General features: G+C 44.3%; 1 protein-coding gene across 5 annotated transcripts in view; it reads right to left on the bottom strand.

Annotated features, from left to right (window-relative positions):
• The window catches only part of AJAP1 (adherens junctions associated protein 1), a 113,399-nt gene extending 89,523 nt beyond the window's left edge, over positions 1-23,876 (bottom strand). For all 5 annotated transcript variants that reach the window (XM_073316611.1, XM_073316615.1, XM_073316612.1 and 2 more), the window contains exon 1: positions 23,340-23,876. In XM_073316611.1, coding sequence (XP_073172712.1) covers positions 23,340-23,368 — 29 coding nt within the window. In that variant the 5' untranslated portion in view covers positions 23,369-23,876. The remainder of the gene's footprint in view (positions 1-23,339) is intronic.
• Positions 23,877-24,158: the final 282 nt, after the last annotated feature.

Below are 24,158 nucleotides of genomic sequence, written 5' to 3'. Positions count from 1 at the left end.
GGTATGGACCTTGTTTAGCAGACATCCAAAGCCCTGCATTGCCAGTCCTAGGAGCCCAGATAAGGCCATGGGGAAGGTGAAGTTCATCTCTGTACCAGAGGAATGTTTTTGACCTCTCAGTGATATGAGAAACATTTTTTTTCTGGTTTCAGAGTAGCAGCCGTGTTAGTCTGTCTTCGCAAAAAGAAAAGGAGGACTAGTGGCACCTTAGAGACAAACCAATTTATTTGAGCATAAGCTTTCGTGAGCTACAGGTCACTTCATCGGATGGTTTGCCCTTCAATGTGCTACAAGTCTAGGCACACAATGTGTGGGGAACACTCGAGAATTAGGAGTTTAGCTCACAAGGGCCAACTGCTTAATCTCTATTAATGCCGGGGGCCAAATTTTTCAAAGCTGGAGGCTTAAAATCAGGTTCCTAAATTCATATTTTCAGAGTTACTGAGCACTTGCATTGATATCAATGGGATTTGTGGGTGCTTAGAACTTCTGGAAAATCAGACACATATCAGACCTATATCTAGGCGCTTAAATTGATCTTTAGGTGCTAACTTCAGGCACCCAGATTTGAAAATTTTGGCCATGGCCTCGTTATTCACAAATTCATCTACAGGACACAGGGAAATAAGTGCAGCCTAGCACACACCGAGCTCAATTCTCGGCTGAGGTCTGTACCCAACCTCATTGCAGCACATTGTGTAGTCTTCGTGGCCACTGCCCCGCATTGACATGCATGGGAGTGAATGGAGAGTGATTCAAAGGGCACCAAGTAATAACGGTGCACTGGCACTGGGCTCATGTAGCACCAGATAATTAAAATTAAGATCCTTTAAGAAAAAAAAATTACCTGAGATTTGCTGTAACTAAAACGAAGAAAATGTCAGACACAAATCTCTAGGTGCTTTCACTGCTCTCATGGGATTATTTCAGGCTACGGGGTGAAAGGGAAGGGTGGTGAAACAAGGGAAGAACCCCATGAAATCTAAAATCCAAGCTCGGTTATTCACAGGTTGCTCTGACCTGCTGCTGCTCGAAGCAGTCTATACCCCACCATGTACACTCCGGTCCCCCAGGAAGAATCTTTGGATTATAATTTCATCCTTCAGAAATCACAAGGAAGTGCTAGGAAAGCTGTAGGACACATGGCATCAGCTTCTGTCTTTTCTGTGTGACAGGCTTCACTTCTATTGAAAGGGGCAGAAAAAGGCAATTAAAGATGCTACCAGCTGGGCCTGAAAAATAGAAGTTTTGAGGAAAGGCTACAGGAGCTGGGTTTTCTTCCTGGAAATGCTGTGAGCAATTAAAAAGAAAAATGGGTCTCGAGTGGAACCCCGGATCTGACACCCAGACCTTCACAGTCGTGGGAAGTTCAGATTCTGTTCTGCAAAGGTTCTTTCACTCTGCTCAGCCCTGTAGTATCTGAGAGCATTTCGTGGTATGAATAATATCTGTCATGTGTCACTTGTTCTCCACGGGGGGAAGTGTATGCAGTGCAGTGTCGGGAACTTATGGCTCAGGTCCTGTCTCTATAATGAACTCAAAACATTCAAAGACACCCAATATTGGGGGAAGTGTGGATCCACTTGCAAACCTGGATCCAGAACTGATCAGCACAGCAAGGGCCTGTGTCTGATTAAAGATGCTTTAATCACACTGATGAGATTGTCCAAAATTAAAGTACGCCACCAAAAATTACAGAAACTTGACGGGAAATTGTGCAAAAGTGTTCCATGCGGCAGATAAAGGATGGTGTCACTAGGATGATGACAGAGGCAAGGAGAACATGAAGAGTATATATGAAGGAAATGGCTGGTGTCTGGAGAAGGAAAACAGGTTGGAGGACAAGAGCAGAGGCTGGTGAAATAGCAAGATGGGGATAAAATAGATTTTAAAAGGTGCCAGTAAGTTCGTGTGGAAAAACTCTTTCTGTTCTTAAAATCCCTAGGATCTTGTGGTAAGAAATCAATTCCTTCAATCCTCCAATAAGGCAGCAGGGAATACGGTGGCACGTACCAAACTGTCCATGGCCCAGAACTCAGTATCACCATTTACTCTAGTCCCAAGTGAGGGATGAATGGATGTAAAATGCTGCCCGTTCTGGTCTGGCAGCATTAGGTATCCCCACTGCACTGGAAAATACCTCATTTTTGAATGATTAGCTGGCAAATACAAGAGGAAATAAAATGCATCAATGGGCACATGGGATGGCCAGAATTTCACAGCCACAGTCCCCAGAAAGAGGCTGCAGAGATTCAAGAGAGAAATAAATCATGAGTTCTCAGGGCTACGGCTCTTCTTTTCAGCTCATCAGAACAGCACCCTCTAGTGCAGATTGTGCCTAGATTTGTGCTGGAAATGGCCCAACTTGATTATCATACACATTGTAAGGAGAGTGATCACTTTAGATAAGCTATTACCAGCAGGAGAGTGGGGTGGGAGGAGGTATTGTTTCATGGTCTCTGTGTATATAATGTCTTCTGCAGTTTCCACAGTATGTATCCGATGAAGTGAGATGTAGCTCACGAAAGCTTATGCTCAAATAAATTGGTTAGTCTCTAAGGTGCCACAAGTACTCCTTTTCTTTCTCCTTCCCTGGTGAACGTCCATTCTCTTTAAGACAGGGGCCATTTAAAGAAATCACCGATAGCTCCTCTCCTCTGACTCTGTTCTCTGTTGCAGTCTGCAACAATTTTGCACCCTGTCAGCGTTTCTGAAAATGCAGGCTTCCAATGGAGTTTTCCAAACACTGCATGTACTTAGTGTGCTCTGGAGGGACAGTAGGGCATTTCATCCAACTGTCTGAAATAACACTCGGCGTTTGTCCAGTCTTGACAAAGGGGTTTTGTATGAGTTGGCTGTTTAAACTAAAAACTGCACCTGTCTCTTTGAACTGCAGCTCCCTCCTTGATTCTCCCTAGTAGCCATTACTGGTTCAGAATCTTAGGGGGAAGAGTTAAATAAATCAAACAGAACATTCTTGGAAATTTGTCTTAGTAATAATTCCATATCCACTAGAAAGTTTCTAGAAAAGTTGTACTCCTTAACTCAGATTTTCAGGTTACAAAGCTCCAAAAACAAACCAAAGGGAAACACAGCTTTCCGGTTCTCCCTCCACTGGAAGCCACTGTATTTATTAGCAAGCACCAGGCCTTCGATGGGTGCAACTATAATCTAATTAGTAGCAGTGTATCTGGCTCTTGGCATGACACACATGCATGTATTCAAAATATCAATATGTTGGAAAGACAAAGGAGGAATCCACAACACAGAGAAAACAGATACAATTCAGTATACAGCAGAGTAACTGCAAAAGCAATAGCTAAACTTTAAAAACGAACATGACCTGTACGTTTATAATGAGCTATCACATTATGTTATTGGGTAGGCTAAGGATATACTGTCTATTCACTTTATACTCCCTAATTAGCAAGTATCTAATTGAATCCGTTTGGAATCCCAAGACATGCAGCATATATGGATGTCCTTAGAGGAGCTCCCATAGGACGGTGACTAGATCTTACTCCTTCTTGCAGCAGCAGTGACTGACAAGGGCCCTTGCCAGAAGACCTAGCATGCACCCAGAGAACTAAAACACAAGAGCTACTTTGATAGCGGCATGGAGGGGGGGGTCACAATTGTTGGCTTTTAAAGAGTACAAGGAAAATCAGAGTTACTTAAGAACCATCCCAATAAAATGTGCAACTAAGAAAAGGCAGAGAAATTAAAATAAATAGGAAGGTCTGGGGGTTGAGCTTTTTTTTTTTAAAAAAAAAATGTAAATAAGCCCAGGAAATAGATTTGTAAAGAGCTGAAAGCGTCATGTCTGTGGGATTAGAAATGACACACAGTACATGAATCACCTCAGTGTTACCCCAGCTCAATAGCAGTATAACCCTATTGAAACCGGGGGAGTTACACTGGCACAAAACCCAGCTAACATCCTGGTTACTCAGAACCATTGTCTGTGTGGGTTTAATGGACTGTTTGAAGTGTGTTTAGTGACCTCCGCTCATTTCTCAATGGGTGGGCCCACACCACACAAGCCACAACCACAGCTGCCCCCTTTTCAGGCAGACTAAGCAGTGAAAGATTGCGTTAGCCTGGAAAACTTCTCTTATCCCGAGAGTGGGACCGTCCAACCCAGAGCTGTCGTCAGTGCATGTAGGGGAAGCCTGCACTCTCTGTGCTTATCTCCTGTTCATACCCAGAGGGCTTAGAGAACCTCACCTAAGCATTAAAACACACAAAAGTTGTGTTTTTAAAGGAAAATGACCATGATCTATGTATGAAACCAATAAACCAAAGTGTTTAGAGATTGTCTCTAATGCTATGAGGAATATATAAAAACAGGATACGTTAGCTTCAGGCCCAGGCAAGTTCAGAATGATATTGGTTTGACTGACCAGACTAAATACATATTCCTTTCAAAATTACAGGTCTGTTAATTCCCCAGATGATCTAACAGCATCTTGATGAGATTTTACCTCAGAGTCACATTGCCCCTCATGGCTGACAAAATATTATGATGTTGCTCTTTCCCCAGGGATTTGGGGTGCAGGAAGATGAATGACAATAAAGCAGGTCTGAGCTATGGAGGCAGAATGGTCCACTGGCGAAGGCCTGCCTGAGCACTCAAAGGACCTGAAGGTTAGGCCTGCTACTACTGCATGACCTTCAACAGATTCCCTTATTAGGGGACAGGGCAGATTCTAACAGCTGCCCTCTAATTCAACCAGAACTTAGGAGGCTTGCTGCCCCTCCCACCAACTTTCTTTCCCCTGACTCTGGTGTTGAATCCCTCCATTCCTGACTCCTTTGTTTCTCTATCCCACTAATCCCCAACCTTGGCTCACTCCCAGTATCCACTTCCCCTGATTCTCCTCCAGACTATCCCCATAGCCCTAATAATTTCTGTTGCCCTTTTCTGAACCTTTTCCAGTTCCAATATATCTTTTTTGAGGTGGGGAGACTACATCTGCACGCAGCGGTCAAGATGTGGGCATACCATGGATTTATATAGAGGCGTTACCATATTTTCTGTCTTATTATCTATCCCTTTCTTAACGATTCCCAACCTTTCCAGCTCAAACAGACACAGGCATGCTACCTTTCAGTGAGCGAGCAAGCGAAATATAAGTGAAGCCACGGTAGCACACGCAGCAGGATAGGCTAGCTGCTGCCAAGTACAATCCCATCAAAGACTTCTGAGTGCACACTCTGGCAGCTAGTCCGTCCCGCCAGCTGCGGCCATGCTGCAATTTTTAGCATGCTAGCTCCATCAAAGCTAGAACACATGCATCTCCTCCACATTACGTCTCCAGCTCTGGTGTAGACGCACCCTCAGATTATCAACTCTTTGGAGCACGCACCTTGTCTTCTTCTGTGTTTGTTCAGCAACAAGCCCATTTTGGGCAATACAAATAATCATCATCGTAACAGCGTGATACAAGCCACACTATTGTTTCAGGGGGTTATTTTATTACATACCCCTTGTAACAAATGCTATCCAATTTGCTGTCATTGCTCCAAAGCTGAGCAATGCAATATTCATTTTTTCCATCAAGAAGTTGAAAAGTAAAGTTGCCAGATTTAGTTTATTGGCATCCTTGATGCAGACAGTGATCGATGTGGCTGTATGTGGAATCTGTGTTTTCCCTATAGCCACAAATGAAAAACGAGTTATTTTTCTGCCTTGCTCTTGAATTCTCAGACTTTTTCACGTTTATCGCCTGTCTAATCAATTTACGAACCAACCAGATTTTCTGCAGAATGATCAAGCTTTTTTTACATGACAAAATAAACAAATGAACATTTTAAAAGCGGGATACGAATCCAGTTAGCCCTTGGAAAGGTGACAGTTTGGGGGTTGTTTTTCATAAAAGAACAGGCGTGGAAGGAAGACTTTTGTAACTTCTGTGGACAACACACTTATAATCTATGCTCTAGGACACAGTCCTGCATTGGCTCTTGTAGTGGGACTGGATGTTCTAAAAGGGCTGTTCTATCTCGATCACTGGTATCCCTGGGACCACTGGAATTTTCAGAGCTACTCACCATTTCAAAGTAAGAAGCACTATTGTATGGAACCTTCATAAATAAAAATATGATTATCATACTAGCAACAATTGTGTAACACTTTCAACCTACAAGGCAGTTTACAAGCATTAAATAATTAATCCTCACAACCCCACGCAAAGCAGGTGACAGAAGTATTATTCCCCTTTTACAGATGGGGGAAATGGGGTACAGAAGCTCTGCCCCAAGGAATCAGCATCAGAGCCTGGATTAAAACTCAAGAATTCCTCATTCCAAGGCTTGAACTCAAAACCACTAAAATATGCATGTTACTGTATTAAATACAATTGTTTCAGGGGCTCCCAGACCCCCATGGCCCCATGCCTCTTTCATTCATCTAGCCCGGGCGACGGACAATGGCCCATGGCCCTAATTCAGTAACTTACTTGAGCATGTGCCTAATTTTAAGCATGTGAACCGAACCACTGACTCCAGTGGGACTGCTCACATGCTTCAAGTTCGGCAGGTGCTTAAGTTAGTTGCTGAACCGAAGCCAAAGGGTATTTCTACTCAGCAAGAACTGTGTATGGGTTAGCCTGCCTGAGCTAGCTTGAATCCAGCTAATGCGGGTAACAACAGTGGTGAAGACAGCACAGCCCGGGCAGTACAAGCCTGGCACAGACACTGGGCACATATGTCTTTGCTGCTATTATTATCCGCACTATCTGTATTCAAGCTAGCTCCAGTAGGCTAACCCGTACACAGCTCTTGCTGTGTAGACATACCCTAAGTCCATTGTGTAGTCGCTTTTTCACAATGGCCTTACACAATCATGTACACACATGCGTTACTGAGGCTTAGATGGACACTGACAATAACTGGTCCTGATTCTGATCTGGGACAGGGTGCAAATCCATTGAAGTCAGTGGAGATACTCCAGATTTACACTGCTGTAACTGAGCTCAGGCTCTGACCCTCTGATTTTAAAGTAGCAGGTACTTTTGCAAGCTAGTGCACAGTGCATGAAAAATTCTGATCACCACCACAAGGAAATGAATGATGGACAAAAGGGTGGTGGCAAAATAAGACCCAATGACAATTGAGGAAGCAAGAGAGAAAGGAACATCTACAGACGTTTACAGAACACAAAAGGAACAAGAAAAGCAAGAAAATTTAAAATATCAGCGTAAGAGACTAGAAGAAATGAAGACATGATATCTGGTGCAAAAAGAAAGGAGACGCACCACAGACAGCTAGCCAGCCAGCCCAGCAACCTGCAGTGCAGTTGTTATTCGGTAATGTCAGTGGCACAAGCTCTGTTGCAAACGTTAGCTTCTTTGATCATTGCTTCCCTGCAGCTGCTTATTACATGTGGGATGATTCTGTTCAATGCCTATGTGATCAGTGAGAACACAAGTCTCCACACTGCCTCGGTGTCCTCTCTGCTCAGAAGGCAACAGTCAAGGGGAGGGAGAAGGTTTGAGGGGAAGTTTGCCTTGTTCTTCTTAATGAATCTTCCATCTCACTGCACACTTGCTGCAATACCTGGTAATTTAGCCACTCATGAAAACCTACATCAGCAAAAAAAAAAAAGAGTCCAGTTGAATTGTTACTACATTATATGTCATTGTAGCTGCCACAGCTGGTGATGTCCAGGTCTGAGTGAGACACTATTCAATCTAGCAAATACTTAGCACTGAGAGTAGTGCTTACCATGGTGAGTACTTCAGATGTGCTCAGTTACTCTCAGAAGTAAGCACTACACTCAGTTGTGTTTGCAGGGTTGGGCCTTAAAATACATGGGGCCTTGGTTTTCCTCTTACCTTCACCAGTGTAAATCAGGAGTAATTCCACTGAATTGAATGGAGTAACATGGGTTTAAAACCAGTTCAAGCGAGAGAAGACTCAGCCCCTACACCTTTGTCTACAGGAAGTCAAAGAAGTTTCCCTTTTAGATGAAACCAAACAGAAACTGTGCGTGAAAATAATGTAATTGAAGACTTTAGCAAACCTTCCAGAGCAGGTCTCATGCCTTCAAAAATCCATGGCCTCTCAACTCCAGGTGCTGCATCTTCACGCAAGTCATTTTTTTCTTATTAAAGAGCCCTGCCTCATTTCCTGGGCACTTCTCTCATTAAAAGGATAAATCAATCATGTACCAGAGAAATTAGACAGGCTTCTTGAGCTGGAACAAGCAAGGTTCAGTTTAGATGCTGGAGAAGAGTGAGAGATTCTGATGTAGCCACTCCACTGGCTTCGAGCATGTCTGCCCTGGTGCAACAAGGCTATGGATACAAACATATGGCTACAAAACCAAGGGTAGAATTTAATCATTACTATTATCTGTATTGTGGTAGTACCTAGTAATAGATCAGGGCCCCATTGTGCTGGGTGCTGTATGGGACAAAGACAGTCTCTTCTGTACTGAGTTTGTATCTAGCACAAGAAACACGGTTCATTTACTCCAAGTAGAACAAGAGGCAGCAGGAACAGGGATACCCTCCACAGTGCAATAGCTGACCTGTTTATTATTTATACAGTGCTATGGGTAAGCATGGGGCTTAACCACTTTGCCAGCATCCAGGCTTTCAAAATAAAATTACACAGCTATAACAACCAATGTTGAGAACCCTGGAAACTCTCATGTCAGCCCATTCTGCTGTGCCAGGGAGGTCCTTGTCTGTCCTAGTTTCTGCTCTAGTGTCAATCTCATCCCTAAAAGCACAAGTTTCAATAAAAAAAAAAAACATCTTTGAAAGCTGCTGAAACTGCTGACTGTGGCTTGCTTCTGGAGGAGGTTTATAGCTCGGTTCTAAGTAATAGAAAATGAAATGAGCTAAAAAGATGGAGAAAAACAAAAAACTTAAGACACTAAGAGCAATCCTGGGGGAATGGCTCTGACCCCTTCACACAGAGGTCCACAACATTCCTTTAGTGTAAAGCACGTTTTCTTCTTCTTCTTCTTCTTTTCCTTTCTGTGGAGAATAGGAATTCCCTTTGCCACGGCCATCTTATTGCACACAGAGAAGAAGATCACAGTCTCATGCTGGCAGCATGCAGACTTTTGACTGAGGCAATAATGGTGACAGTCACAGCAGGGGTGACCTTCTGCAGGATAAAGGTGAATGTGACTCAGCGGGGGCATTATTTTTTGCAAGGAGCATGTTTGTGAGCCCAGAGGCTGTCAAGTCGAATTGCTAGTCAGATATTAGATTGAGCTGCAATTTGTTAAAAAGAAAAGACTTTTGCAAGAAATATAAAACATTTCAAATAATTCTCTGCAAAGGGGAGTCCAGGGTCTCAACCTAGCAGACTGAGATGAGGATGAGGGGTTTCTTCTTCCTCGTTGCTTTATTTCAAGCTTTACAGTTCATTCAATCTCATTATTGCTTAATCTCCTCAAGACACAGATGCAGCCTGACCTCAGCTTCTTGTAGGCATTCCTGTAGGAAGGGGTAGGCTGGCAGGCTACCATTCTTGGCCTTCTATTGCTTCACGTTTTTGTGCCTGACACTCCTTTACTTCTACTCCCCCCACACACACACACACACCCCCCACGGGGACACATTTCACACACTGCACCACGGGGACACACTGCACCACATGGACACACTGCACCATGGGGACACAATAGTTCTAGGCACTCACGCTGGTGTCACTGTGACTTTAATAGCCATCTGGCTCTTGATTTCAGAAAGTGAAGGCAGCAGTGAAGGCGCTGTTCTTCATGGCTCACCCCTCACTCCATTGGCTTGTCCATGCAACACAAGCTGTGTTGTAATTGACTGTTCTTCCCCCAAGAATACTCCAAATGCACCCATCTTCCACCACTTTAACTCCATTGACTTCAACAGTTACTCCTAATTTACACTGATGTGAGAGGAGAATTAGGCCCCTTGGGTGGGCTCTGGTGACAGAATTCACTGTGAACTTCGAGCAGGAGCCTAAAATATCCTCCCCATACATGCACTTTTATTCTGACCGTACATGTTTGGTGCAGGTTTTACAGGGCAATGTGCCCTTGGCCATACTTGGCCAGAAGGAGCTATCCCCATGAGTTGAGTAACAAAGAGAGACTCCTCCTGAACAAATAGATCCAGTGAAAATGTGTGGTTGAATCATCTTAACCCAATTTTGCCTACATAGACACATCCTGTGCTATCATTATGGGAGAAGGGACTAAATAATCTAACAGGTCCCTTCCATCTCTAAATTGCAAATCATACTACAATTTCTGATACCTGAAAAGCTATAGCCTCATCTTGCATTATGGCCGTCATCTCTTACATTCCCTGGGAAAAAAAGGAATAGGGGACTCCCTGGATCCTCGCAGGCCAATGTGAAACTAGTATTGAGTTAATCCCAGGCCCCTCTAAAATACAAGTCCTTCTGAAGAACCCTTGGTCTGGTCTTCTGTACTTCACCATCACTATGAGATGCGTTCACAGAGAGCAGAGGAAACTCAGCTCTTGATGGGAACAGAACTTATCTTTGCAAAAGACCCAACAATACACATGGGAGCAACCTTGTCCCCACAATTGTTTGCACTTGCAAAAAAATGAAGGTCCAGCTGGGAGCACCAGGGCATGTGTGATCTGAGAGATCAGTGCCATGTCCACATGACAGCAGGTTTGCAAAGCTTAGGGGCCTGGACCTTTTCAGTTCAGAGAAGGATGAAAAGAGAGTATAACGAATTTAATCCTTTCCTCTTAAAAGCAGCTTGTGCTGCCTAGTCTCAAGGTAAAGCCCATAACAAATGTTTCCATTCTGTTGCAACAAAACTATCAAAATTAATTTTGGCAGAGAGTGTGTCACTTTGACTGGAACCCAGAATAAGTTTTGAATTTTTCACTTCATAGAACTTCACTGCTAAAGAGCAGTATAGATCCTCTTATAAAGCAAGGAACAATAAGGCATATAAAGCATCTCCCCATTCATTCATGAGAAAACCTATTAAATGTCAACTGCTTGTAACAAAATGAGCTTATTCCTTTTGGAGATGCAGCATTCTTCAAATCAAAAATTCCAACATGTGAAGTTCCAAGCAGAGAAAAAGTTTATTAAAAACACAGGAGATTTAGCACAGGGTACGTGACACACACGTGCTCTTCAGACATTCACAATGTGGCACCTCAACTGGTCAAGTGAAAGTGATTCCAAAGGGGCAAGGCAGATGTCTGATCACACTGCTGAAGAAGCAGGAAATAATTATTCATTCATTTCCTGTTTGCTTCCATGGCATTAATCACCGCAGTTTCATTGGGTACTGAAGTGGATGTTCTAATCCATGTCAATTTAGCATTAATTAACACTCCATCATTTAAAGCCTTGTTTGAGGAAGAGGGGGCGGTGACATCATAATACAAGGTCTTGTGTCATTTTAGGGAATTAATTATATGGGGGCAAACATTACACCTGGAAAAGGTGACATTGCTCACACCAGAACACATGGTGCACCAAGCCTTCTATAGCATGCAGGGTCAAGTCTAGGGGACTAAGTACAAAGCAAGGAGTTATGAGGTCTAGTCCAAGCTCTGCCACTTATCCTAAATAATAGACATTAAAATAGCAAAACATACAGGTCTGACTAGTTGCTCTTAACCTACCCAGATGCTTCCTGAATGGTGATCAACCAGTCTTTGTAACTCTTGAGCATCACAGTTTCTAATATAGTTACTCAGCTAACCTGCCATTCACATCCCTTATTTATAGAGCTATAAACCAATGCTTGAGAGTTTAGCAAAACATACATTTCTACAGCAGCAGTAGGTTTTAAGCAACACATTGCTATGACAAAGTGCCCTATAGATGGGAGTGAATGATTGCCAAGAGGTTGTGGTTAAATTCCATAAAACCGTGTTTTTATTTGAGTACCGTAAAAAGACGAGGAAGTGGCTGCATTTAAATTCTGGGACACACGTCTTGGATTTTATCCCTTTAAAGCTTTATACATTCCACTTCTTATTCATGGCCTAAATCTGCCCAGTCTGGGAGCTGCGCCACTGACTTCAACGTGTAGGATCAAACCCTCAGTTCCCCTCATACGTAGTTTCTCAAACATACTCAGCCTTCCACTCTCTCTCACACACACACCTGCACAACCCCCCTTCCCTCCTCTCTCGCTCAGTCCATGCACTTCCTCTGTCACACACACAGCTACATCTGCACAAGCTCCCTTGTGCGCTCATTTCTGGCTCACTGGGGCACACTCACATACGTTCACTCGCTCCTTCAGCTCACAAACACAGGCTCACACACACCATGCCAGCACAAACCTTATTCCTTTGGCAAGAGACTCTTTACTACTGACAGACAGGACCAGATTGTGAGCTTTTTAAATCAGCTTTTACAGAGCCATTACTCAGGCAAAACTCCCTTGGAGTTCGATTGGGATTTCACTAGATTAAAGGCTGAGAAAAATTCCAGTGTTTGGCCCTGCTTCCCAGCTTTGACACATACATTACACTGACAGCATTTTGTACTGTGGGCAGTTAACAACATGCCCAGAAGTAAATTCAGTCCATACCCCTTGTCTGCCTGTGCACCACACTTCTCTTGCTGGATATGTACAGATCCTCATTCTTCATTACAGAAATACAGAAACATTTTGTGATACTCGCAGGCAAGGGCTCCGAACAAATGGCATTTATATCCTAAAGCAACAAGCACAAATTCACATGCTGTATCATGTGAAAAGAGCACTGTATTTATAATTGTTGGTGGTATTACTCATCAAAATTTATTACGTACCAGTAGCTATTATAAGAAAGAATACAATGCACTTGCCAATGCAATAACATTTCCATTAAATTACAGCTTGTGAGAAAGACCTTCAGAGCATGGGTTTTTTTAAAAAAAATCACACGTTATTTGACTTGAAATATAATTCCTCCCTTTATTTATAAATCACAATTCTTCAGAGATGGCATTTTTCAGATTAAAATTGAAAATGAACATTTCTACGAACAGTGTCAAATGCTTTATTCCCAGAGAGAGTCGGGGTGGCGTTTTTTTTACTTAAGTTTAATGTCTTCATGATAACTAGCAAAGAGGGAGTGGGTGCTGCATTGCTTAGGGAGATCAGCAAACGAACACGGTAGCTTTTATCCTCTAACTTCAATTCAGTACAAGCCAGCAGCTATTGTCAATTATGAGAGAGGAAAGATGATCCAGGCATTAGGGGCATAATCTGGGACTTCAGAGACCAGAGTACAATTTCCTGCTGTTCTAATTTCTTGTGGGCCTTGAGCAAGTCATTTAGGCCCAGATCCTCAAAGATATTTAGGTGTCTAACCTCCACTGATTTGAATGGAAGTTAGGAGCCTAAATACCTTGGAGGATTAGGGCCTTGGTCTTTCTGTGCTCAGTTCCCCATCTGTAAAATGGGGATCATAGTACTACCCTGCTTCACAGTGGTGTTGTGAGAATAAATACATTAGGCTGCAAGGCACTCGAACACTGCAGCGATGGGAGCCAGCTAAATACCTGAGGTCAAAAGATGTTCAGGGGTCCACACAAAATGTCTGCTGGGTCCCATGCAGTGTAGCCGCAGCCGTGTCAGGCCCAGGATATTAGCGAGACAAGGTGGGACAGGCGGGGTGAGAGGGACAAGCTTTCTGTGCAGCTTGAAAGCGGGTCTCTCTCCCCAACAGAAGTTGGTCCAATAAAAGATATCCCCTCCCCCCGGGATTATATAATAATTATACAATTATTATAATTATATAAATTATAAAATATATCCCCTCCCCAACAGCACCAAAACCAGAATCAAAGCTGGGAACCCAGCTGGCAGCGTGAGACGAGGGCCAAGGGCAGAAAGGCTGTACAAACCGCGCTTCAGTCTGACTGCGACAAGGGGCTCTCCAGGCACTGTCAGAGGCACAGCACGGCAGGGTGCATAGTCTTGCCAGTGCCCTGGTGACTCCACACCTTCCACCAGCTCTAGAATTCACAAAACAACTTAAAATGAAAAAATAATGGAACTGCCATGGAAGGAGAGTAAATCCAGAAGAATCAATGGAGTAGCTCCAGTTTAAGCCCCTGTAGCTGAGAGAAGGATTTAGTACCTGGTGTACAGACCCCTCCAGCAGCTGGCCTGACGAGAGTTAACTCCCTGAACAGCAGATCTCACCCAGGTATTTGCTCTCTTCATTGATTGTCAGAGAGCCCAGCCTGGGTGGGGAGGGCGGAGCTGGACTCAGCTGAAGTGGAATATGCTATCTGCAGAGGTTATAAGAGAAGCAAGCTCAGAAGCATTTCTCTGTGGCTATATACTGGGATGGGAGGGTGACCCTGTGCTGAGAAACAGTGTTGTCTTAATGCAACTGAATCCTGATCTCACAGGCTGTCTCTTCCCCTTCTCACCACTTGAGCGGTTGCAGGCAATGATAAGATTTGAGGTATCACTCTGGCAGAGGCCATTATCTGTATGCTAGCTGGCTCTATTTCTTTTAAATGTCCCCACTGCCTGGGAACATGCTTATTTCAGGCACAATTGTGCATCCCTCTCCAGCAAGCCTGGTTGCTCTCACTCTTATTGTTGCTTGACATCAGAAATGCTGCATCCCTGAGCACAGATAGAAGGAAATGTTAAGGAAATTAATCTCCAACTCATCCTAATTCCCCTGCATTTGGGGTTCTCCGGTGATGTCTTTATCCCACCTTTGGACATCAGGAGGCTGAAAGGGTTGGCTGGGCAAGGAACTTAAACTCCCTTTTGCCATATGCTGTCTGCTCCTTATTGTTATTCACACTGAAACTTTTAACTAGCATTTCCACTTCACCAAGTACCTAGCCTGAGCCAGCACCTGAGATCATTAAAATCCACAGGGAAATCCTAGGCAAATCAACCACTATCTGCTGATCCATCCTGTTAGCTCTGAAATGATCTCCTTGGAAAGGGGCCTTCCAGATGAAATATTAGTCTTCAAAACCTTGAAGAAAAGATTTTTCCATACTGCTTGGTTCGGGTGACTTTCCAGACCTTCAGGTGCCACTGCTCAGCTGAACGTTAATGTGTATGACACACTGCAACAACAGATCGTGCTCTTTCCAGGTATCAATGTTTCTCTTTAAATAATCTTTGAAAAAGAAGAATGGAAGAACTGAGGCTCTCCTGAAATTGCAGGATGTCTATTATTTGGAGTATTAAGGGATGTTCCCAGGGTGATTTCTGGAGACCAGGTTCCCTGGAGTTAGAAGGGGGAACAGCCAGAACATTGAGGCAGGGTAGCCGATGGTGGTGCTGGACCCAGCTGATTGCTGCTGGGGGTGGAACGGGGAGGTTTAATTTAGGAGTAAAACTAAGGAGTTGAGGGGAAGATATAGGTTCATCTAGTCCTGTCTCTGACACTGGCCAGTACCGTATGCTTCAGAATAAGGGGCAAGAAACACTGCAGTAGGCAGATGTGGGATAATCTCCCCCTTGGAGGTCTCATACTAATCCTGGTTAGGTGTAAATCCTGAAGCATGAGGTGCCAAGAGTCCATGCAAGGAGTAATGAAAGGAGTCTGTATGGAAGGCCCCAAAGTTTTGCTAGCAGGCCTCAAGACTTTATGCTCCTTGGCCCCCTCCATCTTTACTCCTTGTTCGGTGCTCCACGGGAAGCTGATGAAGACCTCAAGCTCCTCATCAATATGAGCTGAGGGGGAAAAAAAAATCCTACTTTGTAGTTAGCAAGTTCAACCCTGTGAGCCCCTGTGCCCAAATACTATGGTGACTGGGCACCTTAGAAACACTTTGAGAGACAGATGAGATTAAATTAAACAACATGATTCTTCACTGCTCAATATTCAATCCTATTTTATACCCTGATATACCCACTGATACCTGTCTTCCATGTTTTCTTCATTCCCAGTAATGTGGAACCTGTTAGGCCAGAGAATCTCTGAGCCAAGGAATTCCAAAGAGTAATCACCTTCAGGAGAAAGAAACCCAAAAGAGACCTTTCTTTAAAGGGTACCATGCACCTTGGTCTTACATTGTGTGTGTTTCAGAAATGTTTATATGCTCGCTTGTGTAACTGTAGCTAGCTCTGCTAATATAAATTGTGTTTTCTTCCATACCACTCATTTTCACTCGTTTACCTAGTAAACCTCATCAAAAAGGATCTGCTTCCTAATACTGTTGTGCACCTTAGAGAAACTGAGATGTTTATGTTGTTGGGTCAGAGCTGAACTGCAAAGGGTCTGCTTGAAAACAGTTCATTCCTAGAGGACCTGGAATACTAAAACCACAAAGCTCTTTCCCTGTATTATTTAATTAAAATACTTCCCAGGATTATCGAATACATGATGCAGGAAGAAGAATTTCTCTTATTTTCTAGTTAATGATCTATCTATCTATCTTAGGGTTTTACAGTGCCACCCATCACCATAGTGTCTGAGCACGTATCTCTTAACAGATATGTACTAACCAGCTTAAAGCCATTCCAAGACAATGGTCGGAGGCAGGTTTTAATGCAGAATTGACTCATACAGATGCTGAGACCAGAGAAGAAATTGATAAAAGCTGGAAAGTAACAGATTCAATGCCAGGCCAAATATTCAATTCAGAAAGAATCTCCCTAAAACTAAAATTAATGTTGAAGGATGAAGGCGGGTAAATCTCCCACAGTTAAGTTCAGGCAACAGAGATTGAGTTTAAACCTCTCAGCAGTCCAAATTCCATCAACATCTTTCAGAGCGAAATTAAATTAAGTGCATCCCTATCATAAGAAATTATGTTGGTTGTAACCACCAAGCTCTATAGCAGAGGTCAAAATAAAATGAGTCACAAAGAAATATGCATTGCTGTTCTGACTCTTTCTTCAAAGGAACAGTTGGGTTCAGAGGTTTGTCTTATAGATATTTATAACTGTTAAACACTTGTTCTATTTCCAAGTGACTTTAGTGCAGTAGTCAGGTGCTCAGCACTTTCAGACAAATCAGGCCTCGTTGGGCACCCAAAACCACTAGTCACTTTTGGAAATCTTGGCCATGATCTCTCTGTGCCTCACTGTCACCACCCATAAAATGGGAGATGTTCATCTCTGGGACTATTTAGTGTGCAGTATTGGATGTTTAGGCCAGGTCCCAGCTTTGGCAAGTCCAAAGGAAAAACAAGAAAAAGCCTTCCCCCTCCATTCCCTCCTCATTTTCACTAGGCTTCTCTGAGTGTCCCTTAGAGTGGTAGCACCCAAGAGGTGCTTGTCAAGCTGGGACTTGGGGATATTGAGGGGTCTGAATTCCACCAACTATCTTGGATTGTGGATCCATTCCCTGGGTTAGTCCTAGGCAATACGGTTTGTTCTGTGGAGGAGGAGGAGGTAGAAGGGGTTCTTTCTACAGTATCCAAACAGGACTGGTCTTGAGTTACTGTAAACTATTTATCATCACTCCTAACTAATTACAGTAATGCTTTCCTCCATTCTGTATGGTATCTGCACACTAGATCTGTGTCTTCCATTCTTCCAGGCTGTGCATATTTAATTCCCTTAATCTTTCCTCCTAGTCAGTCTCCCCTTAGCTATATTTAAAGGTGTAAGCATATTTTCATAATTAATCTCAGACATGCCGAGAGCAGCCACATATACCCTATAAAGTTGCTGAGTGAGGCAGCTCGGCTCATGTCTCTCCACTGCTTGTATACACACATGAACGGCACTGGGTAACAATGAGGCCTCTTGGGCCAGACTTCAAACAGAAAAATTGAGATCAGGCATACAGTCGGCTTTCAGAGCTAATCTTCACAGCAGTTTAGACGCCGCTTGCACGTTACCCTTTGAAGAAAATTTAGCAATGACTTATTTTAAACATATGACCGTTATATAAGGCAAACTGAAGCAGTACTGTTCAAAACCCCAGAGCAGATGGGCAGCCAGTTGATCATTCTAACATTGCATTTATCCATACAACAATCCAAGGTATCCTTTTTATGGATACGGATAAGCTACGGTGCACTCTTCCAAAAGACGGCTTGGGGAAATCTAGGAATCAGTGGGTCACTGTGTAAACGAACGCTGGACTGGCAAGTAGCCTTCCTAGGGCCAGCAGAGGCATTTTAGGACAGCACTCAGGCATGTCTCATGCAGAAATTATTGCTGCTCCATGGTTCGAGCATAGGAGAGATATGCAAGCTGGACCCCACCCTGGAGAACATGAGGTACAATCTCTACGAAGCTCCTTGGTGCGCTCAGCCCAGGGACCAGGCGCTCCAGAATAAAAGCCTCCAAAGCATCTGCAGGCTGAGGTGCTTGCTCAGTGACTCAGCCAGCTTCCAGCTCTCACTCTGTTGAATACACACAATAAAAGGCAATACTGTGATGATTCCAATATTATTACAACAATTATTCATACCACTGGGAAGAGGGGTGTTCATATCAGCACATCTCCCTTTTTCTCATCTGTGAAATTGCTGCCTGTTACAAGGGATGAACTGCTGCATAAAAGTGCAGTTTATTCAAGTATTATTGTAGCTGATAACTATCATAGTCGCTGACACTAGATGAATTTCTGTGGCAATCAATTCATCCAGCAACAGCTTGCTGGGACTCAGACACGGCACAGATTTACTAGACGTGAAAACCTCTTTAGTGGAAACCATTAACTCCCACTATTTGGTATTCACAGTAGCACTGAGAATGCAAGGTTCACATCTTTGATGGCTGGCTGAATCTGTGTGAACTTGATGAGAGAAATGCACGTTAACTTTTTGTTTCAGCACTAACTATAAGGCCATTAAAGTTATCTCAATGCAAATATGCCAGGTTATATGCTTTTAGTGACTTGTTTTACATAACCAAAGGGAAACTGCAAGCAACATGTTTATTTATACCACCAATAGGTTTTGATCTGAAAATGCTGTAAAGACTATGCAATATTGTTTAAAATATCCAATTTCCACCTAAAGAAGGAATGTTCACAGCTACAGCTAAAAGAAAGAAGAGCTAATATGTGAAGCTCCCAATTTTGTTGGGTTTATACATACATAGCTGCAGTCCAATTTACCACAGGACAATCACATTTCTGGACATGGCACTAATAACTCCTGTCTCTGAGTGGGGTGGGATGGGATGGATCAGGGTAGTTGCAGTGCTGGTCAGGATAACAACTATTAATGGAAGCTCTCAGTGGCTGGGGAGTAATTAGCAAATTGTTGAAAGAGATTGGGTCTCTTGAGGATCACTCTCTCTCTCTCTGCCCAGAAGAATTTTGGAAGTGGAAAGTTCCCATTTAAAGAAATGAAGAAGCTAGAACTGAAGATAAACTGGAGTTAAGAGTCTAGGAGTTAGTCTTGTTCCTACTTGCTTTAGGAGCACAACTGGTCTCCAAGCTGACAACTGCTGCTGCAGACCCTGCAGCTTTGCCCTTGGAGCAGGAGATATCAGTTTCATTGGGGGACCAGAGAAACATCCCTCTCAGCCATGAGGGCCTAGAGGGGGAGAAGGTGCTGGGGTGAACTGGGAGCTGGAAGGGTCTTTTGCTTTTTTTTTTATGTTGCTTCCCTAGCGGCTCTTAAAGGAAAATGAGAAAAATTACAGGAGAAAGGTCAGAAATAAAGCCAGAATGTAATCAGAGTTGAAGCGGAAGCTGGCGAGAGAGGCTACAGCAGCAAAAAAGGTTAGGAGGAAAGTTACTTGTTATCTCTTCTTAAAAATGAAACAGAGGCAGAGAGAGCGAGCTGATAAGGCCAAGCAGGGACTACAGTTCCGAGGCGATGGAAATGTGTGTTGGACTCCAGAGGAATAACAAAGGAATCCCTAAAATGGGAAGTGATAGCCATGGCTTTCATGTTGATAGTTTAAAGCTGAAGCACTAAAGAGCAGAGTCTGCGATGTTTCCATGAGTATTGTCTTCTGCAAGTTCCAGCCTGACACCACAACCCTGTCTACCTCACTGTTGCCTTCACCTTCCAGTCAATTCAAGTTGGGGGAAGCAATGAAAAATATCTTCATACTTGAGCTAGCAGTAATTCCATAGGGTCATTAGGGACACAATTTTCATACCACAGACACATTAAAGACCTCATCCTTGCTACTAAACAGCATCTCCCTCACTGATTGATTGTGACAGTCTGAAGATGCTTTAAGGGCTGGGATGTTACAATAGGTGCAGGGAGATTGACTGCATCCACTGCCCTCTTCCCACAAGTCCAAGGTGCATGATCCATTTATTGGGCACCTGGCTCTTGAATTCATCACGTGGCTGTCACCACCCCAGATATGGTGGGTGGCTGTGTATATACTAATCTCACAGTAAGAAGCTCAGGAAAAATAATATAAAGTATATAAAAATAAACAATAAAACCGCTCCATACTCCAGAGCTTAAGCGAGAGCTTGATTAAAAGTCAGTGGACAGTTCTCTCTTAGGGCCTGGTCCCAAACCCAGGGAAGTCAGTGGGAAAGTCCCCATTAGCATCAAAGGGCTTTGGATCAGGTGCTTAAGGTCTCTGCTATCCTAAACACAGCTCTCTCAAAATTCAGTCCACACTGCCTACTCTATTGGCCTCTCCAGGCTCAAGGCTCACCACCAACAAAAAAAAAAAAAAAAGCCCCCGTCCCTAATGAGAGCAGGTCTGTGCTGCAGACACATGGCGACTTAGTGATGGAAAAGACCTCTTGTCTCATGTTGTCAATGCCCTTGCTAGGTTAGGATTGTTCGCTACTTTCATCTCAACCTGTCCATTTCAGCAGCCTCACTCCCCCCCCCCCGCCCCCCCGGGTTTTCAGTTGCAGAGTGACAGCTGCGTAGCACAATTTTATAAGTAGTTTGTACTGGTGCTATACAGCAAAGCAAACCATCATGCAAAGGGCAGCAAGCTGGAATGAGCAGAGAAGTCTGTCCAGCAGACACTTGGGCCCGCAGCTCCCTACAGCAAGAGACTGGAAGAGGCTATATGACTGTCCCACCAGGAAAATAAAAACATACACATTAATAACATTCTTCCAAACACCAGACACAGCTTATTTTTGTGACTTAAACTCTACCTTACCCATTTGACCAAAATCATAGTACAATCCTCTTCAATTTCACTTAGGCGTGTCTTGCTGTGAATCATAGAGCAATGTATTATTCTTCACTGGTCATTTTTTCTATGTTGCCACTTTAAATTTAACCCCACTAAAACACAATGAAAATAAAGAAAAATAATGATTCTTTTAATTATTCAAACATCAGCAGCAAGAATCATGCTTTTGATTCCTATATGCAGCATCATCGTAAGAACAAGACTTCAGCCAGATGACTTCACAGCAGTAATAAATATGTGTTACATAACACTTAGATTCTGTTCCCCTTCAGTTGTACTTCTTGATTAATCTACAACTCGCACACATCTGTCTGTCTGTCTGTCTGTCTACTTTCCTACCAGAAGTAATCGCATGATACCCTTCACTATACTGAAGAAACACCTGGAAGAATTGCGAGTTTTCTGATTACTGCTTCGGGAGGCAGAAGGCAAAGCAGAGGCAGGAGGCAGAAGGCAAAGCACTGAGAAAATTAGACACTAAATTTGATAGGACATTGAATGAGCATTTCCATTTTGTCTGGAACAAAGACCAGCTAGGGTCTGTTTGAGTACTTCTCTGAAAGTAGACAAGCTATCTCGAGTCACACTCAACTCAATACCCAATCTCAGCTTTAAAACTCTTTAAAAGGGCCATCATAGCTGCTCCCCCCCCCCTTTGTGAAAGCACAATCTGTGTGAAAAGGCCTTTATTTAGTACAGTTCAGTGAAACAGATTTGCTAAATGTTAACAAATATGCTCATTGGAATGTTCACTGCAACACTGCACCATAGGTCCTTCCATAGTGACAGGAAAACTCCTACATAATCCTACATCGGGTTGATACTATCTTGATGCAATAAACCAACTGATGTCTACTCTTACATAGAAACTTCCTGGAGTATTTTACAAGATTGGTATTTTACTTCTGCATTTTAAAGAGTGTACTATTAACCATACTCTCAGACTTATACATATATCAGTCTGAGAATAATGGTTAATGCATGCACACACACACGACCCCCAAAACAGACGATTGAGTCACATAGCTTTGCAATGAATCTCGATCATCATTCACTATGTTTGGAAAGATTTTAGCGGAGGTGGGAGTTTGCTCATAAAATCTGGTTCCTTTTCCTTTCTTTCTCTGTCCAAAGTAAGAGTCTAGTGCATCCCAGTGGAGAGACATAAGAAAAACACATTTGCTTTCACAATTTCTCCCCATCACTCTACAGAGAGTATCAAAACGTTCAATCTCCAAGGAACACAAATACTTGCACACAGAAGTTAAGCCTTCGATACAGCTGGTACCACTTATCCTTAGCATGTCTGACGTTCCTCAGCACTTGTAATTTATATATATGTGTGTAAATACTGCATACCAAGCTGCATAAATCCTTTTATCAGATTAATATCTGAATCCCAATGATTTATTTCAACCTATCACTTTAGAGGCAAGAGAAAGAATTGTTTTTTTCTTCCATTCTTAAAAGATGATGAACAGGGAGATACTTACATGCTAGAGTTATTTTATTATACAGCTCTATTCATCCACTGTTTCCTGCCAGTTAAACATCCAAATACATATATCAAACAAAGATGTCTGTGTATATGCTTCCATGTGTACATAGAGACTGTTGCATACACCTGTGTACAACCTATGCAGTATATGCAGGTGTGTATATATATATATACACGGCTATTTACAAACAGATAGTTACATAGACACACGCATTAACCAAGTGCAGTTTTTCAGTCAGCATCACTGCAGCCATCAGCATGTTGATAAAACCTCTATGCAACGTTTTTATATATCTATGTATATGCATACTTTTGTAAAGACATCCTCAATGTGCTTGGAGAAGGTATTTTCTTGGTGCGTGGACTGCGCCTATGTAGAACTATATAATTACATGGATGCACAGACTGAAATAGTGATTCCACATAGCATTGCATGTTCATACCCAACCGCCCAATATAGGAATCTGGTCCTACCAAAGTCCCAAGGATTGGGCAAATCAGATCAACACTTGGGCTGCAAAGTAACTTACTGACCATGGTTGGCAGTGCCAGGTCTACTCTTTAACTAAACCGGTTTCTCCTCAAGGTATTGATTCACCAGAACTCTGCAAGAGAAACTGCCCAACAGACGTTAGCCTGGCGAAAACTACAGCGGAGGAAGCAAAAGGTCATTTCATCTTGTACAACCCATGCCAACTACGGGGCGGGCGGGGGGGGGGGAAATGTCTAAACAAAACGTGATCCCAGGAACCCAGCTACACAAACTCGTGACGATCCAAAACCAAACCGGGGGGGGGGGGCCGCCCTCGCGCCTCTTACCTGATTGCTAAAAGCTGTTTTATCCACATTGTCACGTTTCAAATAGTTTAGGATCAGATCTTCCTCTCCCCAGCCATCTGTGCCGCCCCGCGGTTACACGCCGGGCTCAAAACTCAGGCTGGCGTCCGGGGGGGGGGGGGGGGTCCTTCCTGCGCCCGCTCTCCCCTGCTGCCGAGGCGGGCTACAGAGGGGCGCCCCTCCGCCTCAGCCCGCGCCCCGCTCAGCCGGGCGGGGGCCGGGAACCCCGGCGTGCCCGCATGGAAGCGGGGCGGGCGGAATCGCCCCGCCGCCCCCGCCCGCGGGCAGCAGAGCCCGGGCCGGAGCCCAGGGAGCCGCGGCCACAGCCGGGAGGGGCGCGGGGGGGGGGGGGGGGGCAGCGCCCTCCTGCCCGCGGGCTCAGGTCGCTCTCCGAGGTGCTGGAGCCCCGCGCGTCCCCGGCCCGCCGCCAGCCAGCCCCATGCGCAGCCGAGCCGCGTCTCCGCCGCTGCCCTTCGCGCGCTGCCTAGCCCACGGGAGGCGGGCTCGCCGGGCGGGGCTCGCCGGGGAAGGCGGGGAGGGGCTCGGCCCGGCAGCCGGCGACGCCTCGCTGCGGCCCCGCGCGCTGCCCCGGCCGCTCTGCGCCGCCCGCCTCCCGGGCAGCGGGTCCCAAGCCCGCGTGGGCCAGCCCCGGCTGACGTCACTCGCCCCCCCCCGCCCCCGCCGCCGGAGGATGCTGAACCCCGTTAGCAGCGCGACCCGCCCCCACCCCCCGTCCCCTCCCGCCCCCACGGACACCCACCCGGCCTCGGGGTCTGAGCCGCTCCGCCTCGGGGTCTGCCG

Source organism: Lepidochelys kempii, chromosome 18 (genome assembly GCF_965140265.1).
Source record: "Lepidochelys kempii isolate rLepKem1 chromosome 18, rLepKem1.hap2, whole genome shotgun sequence".
In the NCBI taxonomy this organism is placed as follows: domain Eukaryota; kingdom Metazoa; phylum Chordata; order Testudines; family Cheloniidae; genus Lepidochelys; species Lepidochelys kempii.
Note: the sequence above shows the minus strand (reverse complement) of the source record. Positions and strands in the feature narration are given on the sequence as shown.